This window comes from Andrena cerasifolii, chromosome 14, assembly GCF_050908995.1.
Source record: "Andrena cerasifolii isolate SP2316 chromosome 14, iyAndCera1_principal, whole genome shotgun sequence".
Classification (NCBI taxonomy): Eukaryota; Metazoa; Arthropoda; class Insecta; order Hymenoptera; family Andrenidae; genus Andrena; species Andrena cerasifolii.
Genome location: NC_135131.1, coordinates 1,912,523 through 1,933,675, shown reverse-complemented (window position 1 = coordinate 1,933,675; position 21,153 = coordinate 1,912,523). Strand labels below are relative to the sequence as shown.

General features: G+C 36.4%; 1 protein-coding gene across 3 annotated transcripts in view; it reads left to right on the top strand.

Moving 5' to 3' along the window:
• The window catches only part of LOC143376209 (uncharacterized), a 1,054,554-nt gene that overhangs the window by 551,115 nt on the left and 482,286 nt on the right, over nucleotides 1-21,153 (top strand). For all 3 annotated transcript variants that reach the window (XR_013087041.1, XM_076826254.1, XM_076826253.1), the window contains exon 5: nucleotides 12,905-13,044. Coding sequence is in view for 2 of the 3 variants with exons in the window: in XM_076826254.1 (XP_076682369.1) it covers nucleotides 12,905-13,044 (140 nt within the window). In the remaining variant the exon portion in view is untranslated. The remainder of the gene's footprint in view (nucleotides 1-12,904; nucleotides 13,045-21,153) is intronic.

The window sequence follows — 21,153 nt, the reverse complement described above, 5'->3', positions numbered from 1 at the left end:
GGCGGCCGGTAGTAGTCATCGCAGGGTCCCAAGAGCAAGTCTAACCTATATATTAAACTCGATCAACCGAACGATATTTCTTTTGTTATTTTTTTCTTTGTGTTAAATAAACTATTGTGTGTAAAAATATAATCGTTCTACCTACGAAATGAATTTCTATTTCTCACTAAGTAGTTTGTATATCTAATAATCTACTGAGCTATGAGTTCCATTTCATAATAGTTCCTGTGGAAAGTGGTTTTCTATCAGATCACTGATAAGATTAAATAAACATACATTTTTTCTTCTACAGCATTAACTGTATTTCTGTGCTTTGCTTTACGTATCACAGTAATCCTTAATTTTATTATCATTCATACATTTTATTCTCACTGTCATATAATGCACCAAATTTTGTATCCTGCATAGTTTCCATTCAATATTTTGTAATACAACCCAAAACCAATAATGCAGCGATTATTTAATGAGACCAAAATAGAAAGAAGAAAGGAAAGACTAATTGTGAAACATTACAGTTATAACGTTGATGCATTTCAGACGACTCTGCAATGCAATGCTTTGTTCTACAAGAATGAGAAAGAATTTGCTAAATTTGCATACGCGTTACATCAACAATTTCAGGACGCGTCCCTAAAAATGCCCACGGAGTTCGGTGGGAGGCGAGCAAACCTGTTATTATAAAAATCCTCGAGCATGGAAATCGGGGCTGTACGCATGAATAAATAAGCGATATTAACATCCACTTTCTCCCTTTTACCCTTCTGCGTCTCGAGCGTCGCGATGCTTCCTTCCTACGCCACAGAGCCATCGACTTCTACTCGCGGTCGGTGTAATGGCATTCCTCTTCTCCTTTCTCTTCCTTCTCAGTAATTTACTCCCTTTCGGGGTGTTCCTTTATCAGACCCTCTGGCTATTCGCCATTTTTACTCATTTTCCGATAGACCTTGCTCGAAGTGGGAAGGGTTCAGATTTTTAGATTACAATATATGCAAGTGGTAATCTGACAGAAATGATACGCAAATGATTTTGAACCCTGGCATAGCACAGTGCACAGTAGCTGGGTCAAATATGACCCATGGTGAAGTCGCTTCAGTACACGATTTGGATGTAATTTTTGTATGGAACTCTTATTATATCTTTAAATTGTTATAGTTTAAAAAAAAGTAGTAATATGTCAGAATCGATTACTGGCAAGGTAGTATTTAGAGAAGAACTACTTTTTCGGTTCTGAGATTTTAGGATATGTGGTTTATGATTCATCACAGTCCTCTTACCAGTAAAAGGTGATTAACGAACGTAGAAAAATTAAGCCTATTAGAACTGGATGCAGTTTTCGGAGTTGTTCACGCAAGTGAGTTGCTTGCTTGTTAGCGTCACCAAATTTAAGGGTGAGGTCGAGGGCGGATGGCCTCATGCTGTTTTGCCTTCAAGGATTTTATGGCAGGGACTTAGCCTGCGTGCGGTATTGATGGAGGGTACGAGAGACTGAACAGACCTGGCGACGGGCGATGACTGATGACCACGTTGGGTCTTCTAGCCATCGGGTGTCGAAGGATTGGTTGTTTAGAGTAAGATAAAGATTATGGGAATGGCAATCGGCCCGACGCCGTATTGTCAAAGAATGGGGACTCTGTTCCTGGAGGATCTGGCCACGGAGTGGGGAAGGCTATGCCTTTTGGTAAGAGGACTGTGTTGAACCCCACGGCACTTACCCCAGAACTGTCCTGGAGCACGTTTCCTTAGGTTCTTTACCACCCATACAGGGTAGTTTCTTTCTATTAGGTAGTTTCTTTTTAACATGCTTTTATTTAAATGCAGATCATCTTTCCATAGTAAATAATATAATTCGAATTTCGACCATAAAAATTGTTCTAATTAGAAGATATAATTTCAGCGCACTGGTTCGGCCTGTTAAATAATTAAATAAAAGCTATTTTGCAATTTTGAGAATTTTTACCAAATTCCAACGTTTCGGTCAATGATTATGACCATTCTCAAGGAAAGTTAGATAAAAGGAAAAAAAATACTGCGTATGCTTTTATGCAAAAAAAATTTTCTTTTAAACAAATATCACGTTCATTGCTGGGAACGTGCGACGCACGAGTCGGTTAACCGGTGACTGAGGTAAACAGTAGGGACAAGGCAAGAACATCTAGATCAGGGGTGCACAGGGAGCCGTTTTTAGCGCCTAGCTGCGAGCAACCCGTCTGTCCCGTTGCTAAGGTTAGAATCGGTGAGGCGAACTGTAGTAGTGTACGTGTATTTGGTATGACTGGGGAAGATGACTGCCACTTTTTCCTACCCGTGACGCCACCAGCACACGTGCCACTTATCATCGGTGTGTTATAAAACATTAATATGTACCTACCAACTTCAAACAATCCACAAATGAAAAATTCGCGCCCAAACCATTCACACATGCGCACTCATGCGAAACCGCAGTACATGCGCTAGTGGCGCCTTCTGCGCCGAACTTTGCGGCATCTTCCCCCCTGAACCCAGCTATATACACTACCGCAGTTCTTCTCACCGAATCTAACCTTAGCAACGCGAAAGGCGGGTTGCTCGCAGCTAGGCGCTAATAACGGCTCTCTGCGCACCCCTGATCTAGATGGTAAACCAGAGTGCGGCCTAACGGTGCCAGAGCGGTAACCGTTAAAGATTGTGAAATAAATTGAAAGAACGAAACTCCAAAGATTCACAACAATACTGCTCCGATACCACCGTTATTGCTTATGTGGTAAATAATCCATCACTCATAGGTGTCAGGAAACACAATTACATAACGTTGACAGTGATATGTAACAATAGTCAGATCACAGAAAAAAATAGAAACTAGAATTCTAATAGAAGTACCACATCATCAGGCATTAGTTCTTCAGTAAAGTTGCGTAATAGTCCTGTATTTTAGGTGTTTCATAGCTAAGATTTACGCTCGGTTGTTTAATCATATGTAGGCAAGTCGGGGAACGGCCCGCATGCGGCCCATGGGCCGCGGGTTGCTCAGCCCTGTTCTAGGGCGTCCTACGAATATTACCCATCAAGATTATCAGCCGATCCTTTAGACTCTCAACCTTACAAGTCTCTGATTCAGTTTATTGAAAAAGTCTCAGTTTATTTAAAAAAAATATTATTACTCGTGCAAGTGGCAGAGATACATGTACATCTAGCTTGCCAATTGTAGAGGACCATAGAGCGCTCTGAGGTGATCGTACAAAATATGAGCGAAGCACTAGAGAGAGAACAGACGACAGCGATGTCAAGGAAGACAAAGTCGGCTGGTTTTATCGCGGCTCGCCGCTGAACAAGCAGGGATTTCATCCCTCACGCAACTTCAAAATTTGATGCATGTGCTGGCGGAACATTTGTTCGATATCCCTGCCAGCCGGAGCCTTTTTTCACCTCTCCCTCCTACCCGCCATCTTCCCTTTTACTTTCCCCTTTGACATCTCCCCCCCCCCCCCTTGGTTTTCTTGCCCGCCGACACGGCCACCCCCTCGCGACGAAGAGAACGATATTGGACCTTTCGTCTTCGATGGGCAGGTTTATTTTTATTCCATACGATTCATTCGATTGAACATGACTTGTGGTTACAGGCACGGCAATATATTTTCGATATTGCGAGTCGACATTCCGGCCATGGTCCCGCGAGTCTTTTGTATTCTTTGCCTGTATCGCTCCTGCCCGCCTGCTCGCTATCCGCCTTGGTGAAATACGAACGATCCTCTTCGGAATAATAGTAGCTTCCGGCGAATTTGTAGTTCAGCGGTGGATATTGAAGATGGGGGGGGGGGGCGGCGGTTGCTCGTAGTCGCTTCGATTTGAAGAATTAGTGCTGGCGGATTCTTCTTCGATTTGAAACGTCTGTTGTAAGATTGAAAGCGTATTAAACGGTTCGAGTATCGTCGGAATAATTCGCGAAAGTTAGAAGTTACCGTGTATTCATTACTGTTTGGAATATTGGGATTCTAAATTACTTTTAAGACGGATACAAAGTTGCTTACTCGTGGAATCTATGGGGAGAGGCATTTAAGGTATGGAAGTACAGTCGCGGACGAAAGAAAGTTTGCAACTTTTAAAATCGCATAACTTTTTTGGAATTGGTCCATACGACATGAGTTTGTTTTTGAGAAGCTAGGATTAGTTTGCTAGGTGAGGTGTTTCGTCGTTTTGAAAAAAATACAATTGGTTCGAATAGCAAAAAAAAAAAAATAGTAAAGGTGGTTTTTAAATTTTTTTTTGTGAGCCTGTAATGAAAATTCAAAAAACCCGTTTGAAGGAAGTTCCTGAAATCAGTTCCGCGAAATTCCTGAAATCAGCGATTTTCGACCTCATTCTGCGATCTTTAAGCGTTTATAGTTCAGAGCAATTTTAACCGATTTTGATGAAATTTTATTGTATACATACAACTTACTTTAATCTACAAACGAGTTTTTTGAATTTTCATTACAGGCTCATAAAAAAAGTTTAAGGACGATCTTTATTATTTTTTTTTTTTTGCTATTCCGACTAATTGTATTTCTTTTTTCAAAACGATGAAACACGTCACTGAACAAACTAACCCTTTTAGCTTCTAAACAAAAATTATTTCAAATCAATTATTAAATTTTTTAAAAATTTAAATAATTTATTAAATTTTTTAAAAATTTATATAATTTATTAAATTTTTTAAAAATTTAAATAATTTATTAAAATTTTTTGTAATAACTTTAGTAATTTACGTATTTTTCTATAATTTCAAATGGAATTCCCACTAGATAAATAATGTATTACAGACAATTTAAAGGTAGTGGTTAATTTTAAACCTGAAATTGTGCCGTTTTTCCACTAGTCGTTTTTAAAATTAAATCATTGAAAAAATTGACACACCCTAATACCCAGCAATGTTTAAAGATGTGATCAGATCGAAATCGTGCAATTCGAGGATTAGGTGTACGTATGTATAGTAGTTTCAACTGCAACAGTCAGCAGATGGAACTTCGAATTCCCTTAATCCTGTATATTATAATATTCTAAATTTCGGTACAAAGTTACACACCGTTGTATATGACATCGAGGATTTCCATTTCATTAACACATCGAAGTTTCCATTCGCTTACTTGGGTTTTGTAGGTCGTGGTAAATGGCTTCTTGTCGCTTTTTGTAGCAAAGATGACGAAGACATGTGTGATGCCCTAAGGGTTAGACTCGACGAGTGCAATTTGGCGCGTTGCACCCAATTAAGCCGCCTTCTTAAGAACGCGTCTTAATGATTTACTAGCAAAACATGGCTCATGACTGCTGTAGCAGGGCATTTCTGCAACTAACTACCTAATTTAAGTAACTCCTGGTTTTTAGTTTATAAAAATTTAGGCAAAATTTTTCCCCAGGTGTTTTCCTATTTTTATGAAATTATTATAATTTTTTAATAGACATATCGTTCTATTAACTGTCTTATTTCTCGAAAAATTTTATAAATACTTATTTCTTATTTCTCGAGAAATTTTATAAATACTTATTTCTTATTTCTCGAGAAATTTTATAAATACTTATTTCTTATTTCTCGAGAAATTTTATAAATATTTATTTCTTATTTCTCGAGAAATTTTATAAATACTTATTTCTTATTTCTCAAGAAATACTATTTTTCTCGAGAAACTTAAGTCTACGAAAATTATTATAAATCCTATTTATTTTCGTAATTGAATTTTTAGTTAGTTCAAATTGTATATTACTAGTTAATCATGAACGTATAAACACATCTACAATGTATAATAAATCTTATTAGTAGCATTAGAACCTACATGAATTGCAATAGAATATCTCAGTAGAGAAGATTCGACATTATTGACTGGTGAAGGTGCTCTTAAATTCTTATTTAACAATTTAGAAGAATGGTATACCAAGAAGGACACTCAATTTACCATAACTTTTGGATATGCTACATAGGATTAAGTCAACATCCACTCAAACCGAAAGAAAGTTTTCTACAGCTACAGATTTTATCACAAAAAAGAAACAGTTAAAAAAACATTTTAAAATAAAAAAGTAATGTTTCACTTTGCACAAATTTTGTATTAAATAAATAAATATATCAATTATATTTAATATTTCTTTTTTCATTTGTACAAGGTTTGCGCAAATTAGACAGGAATGAACAATTAGTTAAAGGTTTCTTGTGTTTCTGACAAATATTATCAACATTATTCCAAAAATATAAATTTTGTAATATTTTTTTCAATTTCTTGAGAATTCTCGATGATCCTTGAGAAGTATGATCTGATTTCTCATTTCTCGAGGAAGAATAATATATTGTAATTATTTTTGTTTCACGTACCTCGGAGCTTAAGCGTGAAAGTATAAAGCTGTAAACAGCTTTTCGATTTAATTTTATGCATCGAATTTAAATCTTCCAAGCCATGGTGTGGCTACTGTGTAAATCTCACAACAAAATGAAGAAGATAATAAATGCATTACTCTGTCAGGTTTGAAAAATCAGGAACTTTCATTCACCTTCGTGATGTAATTGTACTGATAAAACTGATAAACCACGTTCTGAATGTAATGGATGCCCGTAATGTTACGCCTCATTATGAATGACAAATACAGATATTGTATATGTAATTAGCTGAGAAATATCGTTCGAGCAAGTATAAACTACAAAATTAGTTATCCCTTATACATAATACATTAAGAATGGGTTAACGAGTACTAATTAATTTTAATAATGCACATGTCCCTCATTTAATTATACACATTTTATTTAATGCATCTAGAAAGGGGGAATCCCCTCTAGTAGTTTCAACGATATCGTTGAGCCAGTCATTTATACACCAGCATTTTCAAGCTCGATTGCACAAATTAAAATTTAAGAACACTTTTCTGAAACTCAATTAATCAATATCTGCGAAAAAGCTTCGAAATGGTGCGCTGCAAGTGGGTGCACGAAAATGAAAACAGACTATAAAAAGGGATTACCCTTGCATGTACTTGGCTTCATAAATTTCTCATAATAAAACCAAGCAGTACTATATAACCATGTTCCACACAGCATACATAAATCGCATGATTTATTATCTTCCATGGCACCATTAAATTACATTTTTTCCCCCCTTTTCAACGACGATCTTCTCAGCGGAGCTAGACACATTTATTATAAAGCGGTACCAGTCGACAAGTTTTGCAACAGCTGGGAGCACGCAATTTAAGGAGCGTAAAATTTTATGTTAAGTTTGCCGTGATCTGCAAATGGCCCATATATCCCGCGAGTCGTCATTAGAACTGCCTGGCGGTGACTCGTAATTCGCGGGAACGCCCGTTGTAATAATTACCCGGAAACATTAATTCGTTTCCCGGCCCTATGCAAAAATGTAAATAACTGTCAGCGTAAATGTGTGCGCGCACAATGGCACCGCTAATTAACGCGTCACACTGGCGCAACAAGACGCGAATTATGCGTGCCGCGAGAAATCTGACGGATTTAAAGGATATTGAAGCACACGCTTTGAATAACAATTAATAATATTTACAAGGGTTTATTATACGGCGAGGAGAATTGGCAGAGTGCTCGAATAAAGATTACCTATAAGCAGAGAAAGGGTAAATAATGGATAAATTTCGCAAGGAATATTTTTGTGACGTTATTTCAGTGTTGTTAGCATTTGGATTTGGAACTATATGAAAATGACTGTAAGGTGGGTTTTTAAAGGATTTTAAAATGGGGGAGGGGCCAGTAGCTGTGATGAATATACCGGTTCTCGTTAGATCACCGAAGTCAAGTTCACGGGGCGGTGTACTGGAGAAAGATGGGTGACCACCGAGGACCAAAACCAACCTAACCTAACTAACCTTTCTCACGGTGTGCTGCTGCTGCTGGGACCCGAAGGAGAGAGGAGGAATAAGTATATGAAACGTCATCCTGTATCAATAACACAGGAAAAACAAAAATTCAAATTCAAAATGGGGGAGGGGGTAGAAAGTCGGAAGTAGAGTTTGGAGAACATATTCTGATGGAAATGGGTGGTTGGTTGGAAGGAAGGATTGAATAAAAATATATAAAAGAAAAATTCTAAGTGAAACGATTTTATTTAACTTGATCAGTAATGCACCAAAAAGTAAAAAAATACTTATATTCTTGCACTACAATTTCGATGGTGATATATGACTTTCAATCAAATCATACAACCTCGGTGACGATCCTTTTTATAATTGATTTGAACAATCTGATTTTCCCCTGTTTGAAGGGAACATTTAGTTCTGCGATGTATGGGAATACAAATGGAAATAGGGTAGATGCATCATTTGTGACCACTTTAAGGTACTGTACCAGTTTTGGCCACTTCTTAAAAAATATAATATTTTTCCTCGTAAGCAATAAATGTAACCTTATATTTCTGGCGATATACTAAACAAAATATTTATGATGTGAAATTCTCCACATATTAATGATCTGCAAGCAATTTAAAAATAAGATAATTATGCACATATCCAAACACAGTGCAATGACCGCAAACGGTACATCTACCCTAGCGTTTGTTTTTATAATTAATATAGGTAATAATCATATTAACGTGGCAATAATTGTTACATCCCGATAATACCTACTCGTTTAAATTGGCACCTGGTGCTATTCACTCTAAAGTTATTGGAATTTCGTCAACATGACAGCCAACTACGTTTGACGTTTCGATGTGGAAAACGCAGCTGAATCACGTATTGTTTCAGTTTTGTGGAGAACTATCGATCCTGTCAGCGCGTATTGTACGCAGCAACCGAACCGAATTTGACTATCTATGACACGTATATATTTCGATGGGCCCCTGTCTCTGTCTCTGGTTCTGGGAACATTTAAACTTTTCAGCAGTTTCATGGAAAATGTTCCACCTAATACACAGTGTTTGATATAAAAAGGGCAGTGGAAATGGTTGATGAATTACTTCAAGATCTCTGTAATGATAGCAGGTCTTTTGCTGGTAAATTTATAATCTTCGGTGGAGATTTTCGTCAAGTTTTACCGGTTGTAAAATATGCCCCACCATCACAAATTGTAAAATCCACTTTAAAATCAACTACAACATGGTCCAAATGTACCCAATTAAAGATATAAAAAAATATGAGAACGTCTGATGTTGAACAAGCAAACTTAGATATCAGCAAAGGCATTATTGAAACTTTGGGAATTCAAGAATCATGGAAATCATTAGACATCATTCGTGATATTTACAACAAGTCCATTTCCTCAAGTACTGATTTATCTGACAGAATTATATTAGCCTGCCCTAATGATGATGTACGCGCTCTGAATAATAAAATATTGAAATTGGTTGATGGAGAAGACCATTCCTATCTGAGTATACATGCAGCTGAACCTCGAGGAGTTGATCAAACGGATGAAGATGTGCAGTTAGAATATCAGATTGAATGTTTGAAGTGATTAAACTTTCCTGGGTTCCCTGTGCATAAATTATATCTGAAAGTAGGATCAGTTGTCATGCTCATTCGAAATTTAAGCATTAAGAATGGCCTTTGCAATGGTACACGTTTACAAATAGTTAAATTGCATAAGCATTTAATTGCCGGTAAAATTATGACTGCTGATCATGCTGGGGAAGTTGTGTTCCTTCCCCGTACTAAACTGGATACAGGCGATACAAATGCAAGCAAGTTACCCTTCGTGCTACACAGAAGACCATTTCCCATAGTCTTAGCATTTGCTATAATAATTAATAAGTCTCAAGGACAGTGTTTTGATTACGCTAGAATATACAACAGACCTTTATTCAGCCATGGACAGTAGGGCGGAGCGATACTAGATAGGCGAAAATTTAAATTTGAATTTTCAGGTGGCCTGGGTGCTGGATAGTTGTCTTTTGATTAACCCTCGGTTGTCACACTGGGTCAAAATTGTTTTACAGTTGTGTTTGGTTAATCAAAAGACAACTATCCCACAGGCAGTTATATGTTGCATGGCCAAGATGCCGCTCGAAAAGTGGTATAAAAATTCAAAGTTCAAAAGTTATTGAAAATATTGTGTGGAAAGAAGTTTTGTAAATAAAGCTGTTCTGAATTTAAGACAGCTTATATTTTCTGTCTATATAAATCAAACAAATTTTGACAACTAAACAGCAAACGAAAAACCTGCTGAACGAAACAGTGAATTTTGCAAAAAAAAGAAAACAGTAACGAAGGGGGCGAGCGAAGCGAGCCCCCGGGAGGTTGGACGAAGGCGCCAGGGGGGGCGTAGCACCCCTAGTGTTTGATATAAAACAATAACCACTGGACAAAATTGAACCTCTTTACATTCAAAAGACATTTCACAATGATTTTCAGTGTTCCTTAGTATTTTTATTAAAATACTTACATCTTGTTGTTGTTGTCTTATAATTTAACTATTATAAGATATCTTTTAAGTGGAAAAAATTCAGGTGTTTCCTCTACCTTAGTAAAAATATATAATAGTACTATTTAAAAATTAAAAGTATCTAAAAACGACATTAAAAATATACAACAATAATAATACCTACGTCTTTATTGCACACTAACCGCAAGATGTCAGAAGAAAAGGACTAATACGAAAGCTAAGATTAATTAAGGAAGTGTGTAATGAGCCAATTTCAGCTATTAAACTTAACACCACATATTCAATAAATTCGTACCTTCAGAATTATCCACGGCGCGCCTAATATTATCACAAATCACTTTCTGCAGCTAACCTGAAATTAGTCACTCGGAGGCACGTACAATCGGAAACTTCGGATAATAATACGGAATGGTTCTGATTAGTACGTTACCTAATCACTTGCCGGCTGCTACATGACAAGCAATTACCACCAACCTATTCCATTTGAACGAGCCGGACAATTATGTCGATTAGGTAATCGGTTAAAGTAGAACATGTCAGTTACCACCGTGCAGCCGGGAAAGAGGATGCTACCGTATGACATATCATACACAGGTCTGGCAGAGTTAGGCTGGCGATGGGGCGTCGAGTTGGAAGCACGATGATTCGTTCCAGCTAACGTTTACGACGCAAAGGTAGCTAATTATACGGCGTTGTTATCGGTGTTAATAAACGGATGCGCTGACACTAATACAATATACTGTCGCGGCCGAGTGTGAGAGGATTGGACAGGTGGGGTAACTAACGGCATGCCTGAATTATCCATTAATGGATAGCGATGTTGCGGCCAATCCCGATTCATTCGATTATTTGCGAGATTGGGAGGCAGTAGTTGAAACATCGCCGTTCAAGCTGGGGATTTTTGGAAGGACCAAGCGCAGTTCTCGCTAACTTATCCAGAGAGATCTATCGATCGCGTTGCATCGAAGAATTAGGGGTAGAAGTTCGAATTTATCAAAGCTATAAAGTAGGTTTGTTGTGCACAGGACGTATCCAGAAGTATTGCATTTGGCTGTTCCAAAAGTGTTTATCTTTATCATTATTATTAGAATAATAACACTCTACACTGACCAGCAGATCAGCTTGGTCGTAGCGGAAACAGTTGGGGGCTTTCAGTTCCTTTTGGGGTTACGCAAACGAAGACGACACATGCTTGTTGACGCAGGTGAGGATCCTGTCCAATGGTAGTGATGGGCTTCCTAGCAATGTTGTTTTTTGAGGGGTTCAATCCTTAAAGCCTTTTCGCACGAGTGGCTTCTGTACCTGGCGATTGGTATTTGGTGGGAAATAGCCTAAGTTCGGCACCTCGAAAATTCAGAAAAATCTACAACTTTGCAGGCATGTAGCTCAAGTGATGCTAAAAACGCAACAATTTTTTGATTCGGTGAGTTTTCGTATTATCGCGAATTTCTGTGAACCCGTAAAAAACATCGAAACAAAGTTCAATTCAAGGTTTAATGGTTTTCGATATCCTACAACGTTGTGATAAAGAATTGTCGAAAAAAGGGTGGTGGGGATAAATTTAAAAAAATAATGTTTTTCGCAAATTATTTATCGCCGCTTTATACGATATAAAAAACTTTGAATTTAACTTCTTTCTTATGCCTTTCACAGTTTTTTTAGATATTCACGATAATCTGAAAACTCGAAATTTCTTTGAAGGGGTGTTTGCACCCTTAGGACCGTTTTATTGCCGAATCAAAAAATAGGTACGTTATTAGCATCACTTAAGCTACATTTCTGTAAAGTCGCCGTTTTTGTTTTAAGTATCGAGTTGTCGAACTTCCTTTGTAAATCGAAGGTCTAGATTTATTGAATATAAATGAATCCAAAACCTTTTAATCTTAAGTATTCCGAGTATATTCATCTATTTTAAAAAAATACATTTCCATTTTTGCGTGTGCATACATTAAAAATTAAAAAATATGTTTATATGTAGTTTTTAATGTATGCACACGCAAAAATGGAAATATCTAAAAAGGAAAAATATGTATTAGACCACATTTGTAATCACTGGGATATAAATATTCATAGATTTTGCAGTCTATTCATATATGTATTTTTTAAAAATAGCTCTGCTTTTACCAAATGAATATACTCGGAATACTTAAGCTTAAAAGGTTTTAGATGATGAATACTTTAACAGTCTACCACACGACGGACACAGGGTCAATTTTGGCTGGTAATATAATTTCACTCATACATGCCTTAAAATAAGTAGATTTTGATTGCGTCATAATTTTAAATTAAGAAGTGACACAAACAAATAAAAAGTAATACAAGTAGTTTGATATATAGGATGGGTCCAAATGGATCTTGTACCCGCCACTTGTGTCCCGTTAATACTTAATTAATTTACGCAGTATTAAAATGGTAACAGTGGGGGGAGGGGAGAGATTTAAGGGCGAGGCAAATCACAGACGATAAACTGAAATTAATCACAATTCAATTACTATTCTATATTACTAGTTCTTCAAGTATGTATATTTTTGTTCATACTGATTTCTCGCGTTTTCATTGTTTCAGAACAAGGACAAAACACGAGCAAGAAGAAGACGACATTCTCGAGACTGCTTCGAGGATTGAAGACACACAGAAAAGAGAAGCAGGGCCAAACTCAAGGTTCTCCAAGGCATGGTCGCACCAGGGTGGGAGTGCCACAAAGGGTAAGTGTGGCGCATTCAGAACTTCATAAGTTCGCAATTTAGGGGTAACCTTGCGTTTACAAGTTCACGGCACAAGCTTTGTGGGCGTGTAGCAGTCATCAATGTACTCAGCTACACGTACTCGTAATGCAAGTAGAGTATTCGAGTACTTTCGCAATTCACCGTACGCGTGAGTTCATTTTTACTTGCTCGAACTGCACAGTATATACAAGGTGTTCCATTATTTGTGGCACAACCCGAAAAGCAATTATTCTTTTTGAAAAAATAAGTCGCATATACAGAATAACAATCTTTTGATTTGAGAATTCGTCGTTAAAAATTCATTTACTCTTGGTTAAAACTTGGCGGTGAAAATTTTGCAAAATGGAGTCGAACGAGTAGAATAACTTTTTTTTCAAGTGAAGCTTTGTTTTCGAGAAAATCGGTTGTAAAGATGGAACCCATTCTTAGCTAAGTACTTACGTACGAGCTATTCCACGTCATAACGAGTAGGTGAAAAATTTAGTTTCACGATTCTCTTCAAAATTACAGCATTTGTCGATAACCTTGCAAAAACAAATTATACTGAATTTCAACGACCTATGTGAAATAGTTTTCGAAATATTTAATGTTAAAGTTTAGAAAATTGAAACAAAATCGGCTGACGCGTCATCACTTATACTGTAATATCTCGGTTATTTTTAAAGATAATGCCACCGTCTTGGGTTCGTTTTAAAGCTGAAGAAATGCTTTCTCAAACGGTATATAGAATTTTTTTGTTTATTCTTAATAAACTTAACAGTAATCGATGTCAAAGTTTCAAATCGCGATTTAACTTCATTCCCACTCACGATCCGGCTTGAAAAAAATACCATTCGATTCGTTAAGTCTTCAACTAATAAATGCCTTTCTCAAAAAAGTAGAGAGGTTTTGGGAACGGTTGAAACAAATTTTTCTTTCAGTGTTTTCGGTATTCTCGAGAAAAATAGTAGGAATATCTGCTCACTATATAAAAAATTAGCAATAGTAGGTAGCAGATATTCCTACTATTTTTCTCGAGAATACCGAAAACACTGAAAGAAAAATTTGTTTTAACCCATCGTATATAAATACTTTCCTACGCTGGGCTATTGTTTTGAAAACGCGTGCGTGCGGACTGACCATGGGATCCGTGCAGTTCCCAGCGGTGCGCACTATGGTAAGTTTTATTTTTTTGTTAACTGTTCCCAAAATCTCTTCACTTTTTTGAAAAAGGCATTTATTAGTGGAAGACTTAACGAACCGAATGGTATTTTTTTCAACGTCAAATCGCGATTTGAAACTTTAACATCGATTACTGTTAAATTTATTAACAATAAACAAAAATATTCCATATACCGTTTGGGAAAGCATTTCTTCAGCTTTAAAATGAACCCAAGACGGTGGCATTATCTTTAAAAATGATCAAGATATTACAGTTTAAGTGATGACGCCTCAGCCGATTTTGTTTGAATTTCTAAACTTTAACATTAAATATTTAGAAAACTATTTGACATAGGTCGTTGAAATTCAGTAAAATTTGTTTTTGTAAGGTTATCGACAAATGCTGTAATTTTCAAGAGAATCGCGAAACTAAAATTTTCACCTATCCGTTTTGACGTGGAATAGCTCGTACTTGACAGATTTTAAAGTTAATTTTCTTTTAATATAAAGTCCCATTAGAAAAAAATTATTCCTGTACCTATGTAATTTCCACTTCTTTCTGTATAAGCATTCATTTTATCCTAGTTGTACCATATTTAGCCCTGAATTTTACCAATTATTAGTCAACTGAACGTTACTGAACAGATCCTCAAATCACAGATCCTTATTTGACTTCATTGACATATTTTTCATAAAGAACCAACCCTTTCGCAAGTTGCAGCACTAATGATGGACCGCTCTGTGCATACAGCCGGCTTTACCGAAAATCTGAAAAGAACTCAAGCTTGTTTTACGATATTCATCACGAACTGTTTGATCGCACGTAGCCATTTCTAAAGGAGCGTGACACAAAATAGAACAAAATCGTTTTCACGTGAATGCACTTGCTTTCCATGCGCATATCTGTAATCCTATCTGTGAAAGCGTGAAGCAGAAACGCGGGACCCGACTCGTCAGGTCTGTTTAATTTTGTTTCACTGGAAACTTACGTTTCCGCGACTATCAAACTCGATTCATGAAGCGATCTGAACTCCACTGCGCTGAAAGCTTTGCTGTGAACTGCATGTTACTGGACGTTACAAATCCTTTTTCACTGGATAGTGAGAAATTCGATACAGATGTATAGAGGAACATGGTGTCAATCGGTCTTTGGAGAAAAATGAAAATAATTGCTTGAAATGATTACTTAAATTTGTCACTTTCGAAGTAGCACTCAAAATTTCAACCATATATTTTTACCCTACGTGGTCACGCGGGGTGTATCATACCCCAGGCACTTTTTTTTCCTTTGGTAAAATTTTTTGTAAATTTTTAGACGTTAATATTAACATTTAAAAGTTTGGTGAATTTTGACCAAAAAATCGTTTTGTCCCACAACTATTTTTCAACTATAAATTTCATCGTATCAAATTTTATATTTGTAGAAAAAGACTATTAGAGTATACATGACTGTATGAGTATTACGAGTGTACAATTATCACTCAAAAGTTGAAAGATTCAAAAATATGAAAATGGTAACTCAGAAATAACACTGGGTGCAGAGAACCTCATGTGACCAATTTGTGATTACAAGGTGTGACCACGAAGGGTTAAATTTCGGAATAGATAGTAATATCATTTCGTAGTAATTATTATACTACAATTTTCGAATTAAATTGCATAAAGATTTCAAGCAATACAGTGAATGTAGAATTATCTACGTAAATAAAATGTCAGGTACCTAATTAAGAAGAATTGTAGAGTGCTACAGGTTGCCATAAAGTTCGCAACAGAAGCGTGTGAAGCAACAAAAGACTACGATTTCTGGCATTAAAATCGTAATTATTGACAATTTTCGAAACGTTCTTCACATTAAAAGAACAGTGTATAATATCACATATCTGGAAAACAAGATAAATGTTATCATACACAGTTGAGTATGTTAAAGTTTTGTACAATTCGTCAGCTAAAAAGGTATCATCATAAATTTTGAAAAAAATGATTCTTTAGGTATATCATCTTCTCGTTTCTGCTATTTTAATATTATATATATTATATATATTAATATTATATATATAAATTTATATATATATATAATAATGGAAATATGATAGATATATATATATATATATATATATATATATACATATATATATATACATATATATATATATATATATATATATATATATATATCATATTTCCATTATTTTCCCTAAAATACAGCATGATAAAAGTCAGAAAAATGTGCCTTCTAATACCTGAAGATTCTCTTATCTGAACAATCGCGTCCCTAGTACTTCGGATAGTGAAGATTCCGCTGTATACATATAACTATAAATTCTAACAAGGGAAGATAGGCAACCCGAAAACTTAGAAAATGTTGCAACTTTGTGTGCAACTAGAGTAGTTCATCCGCAACACAACCCTATTTTTTGTTGGTGCCATAGTGCGGTTTTAGGGGATGAAATGACCCCTTGCAAAAATGCAGAATTTTCTTTCCTGTGAAATATCTCGAGAACGGTGAGAGATATCGGAAAGAAGTGTAAACAAAAGTTGCATCTTTTTTCCATATCTACAAAACCGCATAAAAATAATTATCAAAAAATCCAAACTTTTCAAGACAGCCCCACCACCAATCTTTAATTCGATAATTATTTTTACACAGTTTTGTAGATATAAAAAAGCACGCCACTTGTGTTTAAACTTCTTTCCGATATCTCTCACCGTTCTCGATATATTCCTCAAAAAAGAAAAGTCTGCATTTCTTTCAAGGGGCGATTTCATCCCCTGAAACCTCACTGTGTCACCAACAAGAAATAGGTTTGTGTTCCAGATGAACTCTACTTGCGCACAAAGTTGCATAATATCCTGAATTCTCGGGTTACATAACTTCCCTTGTAAGTAAACAAACTATCTTGAAACGATAAAAGTTGCTCGCCAAAGGGATGTCGCAACACTGTTCTCAGTAACCGTATCGTAATGGCGTAATCCTGGTCTACCAGCAAAGGATTAACATAAACTAAACGAGCAGCAGCAGAACTTGATCTTCCTTTAGCGAACCCTTATACACAAATTCCTTTTATCTCGGGTCTACAGTATTACAAGTACTCGCGTGCCGTGTGTACAGAGATCAACCGCATATACCTTAGCGAGCACTCAAAGACATTCCTCTTGCTTTGGCCTTGGCACAAAGTAGCGCGAGTCCGATAGTGCTTGGGATGAAATTTCCTCGAGGGCCCTCGATGAAGCACTCGTACACCAGCAGTCTCGTTCTGGACACTTAGCTTCGAAACCACTGACCATCCTCAGGATCAGCAGTCCACTCTCTATACTGGGCCACAAAATTACAGAGCCGTGTGAGGTGGGACCAATATTAGTTTTATAAGATTGCGCCCCTGATATCAAGGTCGTAGGAGGATGGCGTTCCCAATATCCTTGTTAAAATGCAATCACCCCGTTAACTAATAGCGTTTACATGATTTAGATAAATACCTAGTTTAACCCAAAATAAGTAGTACTCGAAGTATAGTATTAGCTTTTTTGTTTAGGAGGGCAATGAAGACTGGATCTATGACGTGGGTGTGACTTCTTCGATATTTGTGAGAGTTCAAATTTTTATGCATGCTTTCTGTAGCAGTTTTAAGTATTTGTTAATAGGCAGAGAGGCTTTGAAATTCTAATTGAAGTTCGTGCGATTTTGCGAAAGCACCTTAGGCCCCCCAATAGCGATCTATCGTTAGATATACAGTTACTCGCAAGATTATCCGTCCACCCCATACGTATAATATATGCTACTTATCTGACATGGAGAGTATTTTAGGTGTCCGCCTCCGATCATTTTGATTTTTGGATATGTTATAGAGGACCGAAAAATAAGAAATACGTGTTTTTTTATTTTTTCCCGGTTTCATATTTGGGGGGTGAAAACTGAGTTCAAAGTTAGGGTTGAAAAATCATTTTTGTGGAATATCTCGAGAACTATTAGAGATAGGGGAATAGTGTCAATGGACGAATTTTGTGTCTTCGAATGCGAAATATGACTGACTCACCAGATTTTCAAAAATCCACAAAAATGATTTTTCAACCCTAACTTTGAACGCAGTTTTCACCCCCCAAATATGAAAACGGGGAAAAATAAAAAAACACGTATTTCATATTTTTCGGTCCTCTATAACATATCCAAAAATCAAAATGATCGGAGGCGGACACCTAAAATACTCTCCTTGTGAGCAACGTTAAATTCAGAATTATCTACTATAATTTACATAAGTATATACCCTGCTTAATATATTTTTAGCTAGCACCGTGTACCAAAGAAATGCTCAAAGAAATATTGAATTTTATAGAGAATTAGTTGAATCTACTCAGAATAAAATCTCCAGAATATTAGAAGAATATTAACTTATTGTAATTACGTTTGTATAAATTATTATAAATATTGTATTTGGGCGAATACTTTATTGCACGATCTTTGCTGATTCCACGGATGCTGATGCTCTTTTTAAATTTAATAAACTGTGTACAGCTTTTCAATTGAATGCACCCACATGAAAGTATATTAATCAAGGATTAAATTAATGTGAATTAGAATTAAAAATTAGAATTAGAACGATTTAGAATTAGAATCAGTTATGATTTTAGATGAGTCTCTATTTGAAAATTGCAAACCTGTTTCCTCGCACGCAATTCAGGACGTGCATAACATTCCTGTATTCAGTAACCACTTGCTACATACTGGAGCGTAAGTAATAACACTTCAAAGGAAACCTTTAAGATTGCCTCGAGAAACGACGTTACAATCTTCCACTCGTCAATAACGCGGCATTGAAATCAGAATTCGTTTAGTTCCTAACCAAACTATACATTAACACTAAACGTGCCGGTATAAACGTTGATTTTTAGAAAGAAATTCTTAATTTATTAAAGCAAATAATTCGCAACATAACATCTGATTTCTAATAAAATAATCAAACATATATTTTTATTTTCATAAATAAAATAATCAAACATATTTTTATTTTCATAAATAAAATAATCAATTAATCACACTTTCTACACATGACTGGTTTCTCCTTCGTGCATTTTCTGCAGACAAATTTTTTGCAAATTATGCAAATTTGGGTGGTTTTATTACCCTGCACAATCTTATTTGGCATTTTCAAAATCAGCTTATGGGTGGCTCACACCCAGAGTGTCAACGAAGGGTTAAATCTCCCAAAAGTTACCCCCCTCCCCCGCGGGGGCTGCTAAGCCGTCCAACCCAAACCAACTACCGATGACAGTTTTTTGCGAATATCTCGAAAACTGAAGCCGAGCGGCGATACATATATAAGAAAATGTTGTTCAAAATCATCCCCCAGAAAACATATTTCAAGGTCATCCAAATCGGTGACGTGTGCCCTCTTCTATACAATTACTAAAAAAGTAGTTTGCTTTTAATAAATTTCCAAAGATACCTTTACTTTTCGGGTGATTACCCTATTGTCCTCCCTTAAATTTATCTACAATTTTCTTAGGAAATGGAATGTAAGAATCGAACTCCTGCGGACATACGATATGAATTAAACATTGTTATGTAAACTTCTAATTTGTAGCTTCCTATATAAAACACACGTGGTTTAAAGCAATAAATAAATAAATAGGGTAACACAGTTACTATTAGGTGAATGATGCTTGAGTGCATCTTTCACGCCGCCGCGGATCGAACTCAGGAGCGAAAGGGGTAAAAGTATCACCTGTTCGGGTCCTGTCTAATTTCCAGCACCCGTACACCGCGAGCACGCAGGACCTCTATTACTATCATGAATACTGTTGCCAGGACAGCCGCAGCCATTGTATGAATTCGCTATGTGACCACAGTCAGAGCTGCGTTTCGCTGTCTGGCAGGACATCCTGTATCTGTAATGGAAGCCAACCGACAAGTTCTTGGAGGCCGTGAGCCGCACCGCGATTCTAGCAGAACGGAATATCGCGAGCTGTCACCAGCGTCTGTCTCTTGTCGACACCATTGACCGCACATTGCCATTCGTATTGTTTTGGCTTGACTGCTGCCAGTAATTCGGCGTCGCGCATGAAAATCTGACGACAGTGTGCGCACGGTGTGTCGAAATAGATCGTAGAACCGCGGAGTCGCCACTCCGCCCCACAAAATAAGTGGAAAATACAGGATATCAATTTTCCCTGTGGGGGCTTCGGTTTCGGAAAAATTGATTTTGAAAAGTGATATGTACGTGTCTATTGATGAAATAAAAATTGACAGAATGTTTTAATTAATATGATACAATTGGGGATGAAATAAATCCTCCGCGATAAATGTAGGGTTGATTTGAAATTGTGGAATAACTGCTTCACAAATAGCAGTTTTGTTTCAGAAAAATTGGTGTTCATGGTGCAAGTAAGCTAGATTGATTTTCAAATTAGCCTTCCTCGCAAACGGAGTCTAGCTTAGGTTGGTGAGATTTCCTGATGAATTAAAAATACGACCTTCTCTGGTCTATTTAATTATACGTAATTTGAATTAATCCTGAATTACACATTATGTGTCATTAAAATAGTTCGAATGAGATCGAATATATAGATTCATCTGTATCAGGAGGATTTCGCTAATTTATTCGTCGATCCTTTCGTGAAGATCTAATAAAAATGTAGAAATTTCTATGTTCATTGGTAAACGGCAATTTGTATGTATTAATTGCATTGTTGCATATAAATGGCGAGGCTTACTCTGTGGATATGAAGAGTCAGTACCAGTTTGGAAATTGGTCTCCTTGCACGTCACGTGAGCGTTACGTCAGCTGATTGTTACTAAATATGTACTTGAATTTTTAAACATCGCGAATTCTAAACCACTTTCACTATCGACTGTACATGTAATTTTAAACACTGTCAGTAATCACATTTAAATTCTTGTTACACTGTTAAATATGGATGCTTTAAAAGCTAACAGATTCTGAGGGATTTTTAAGT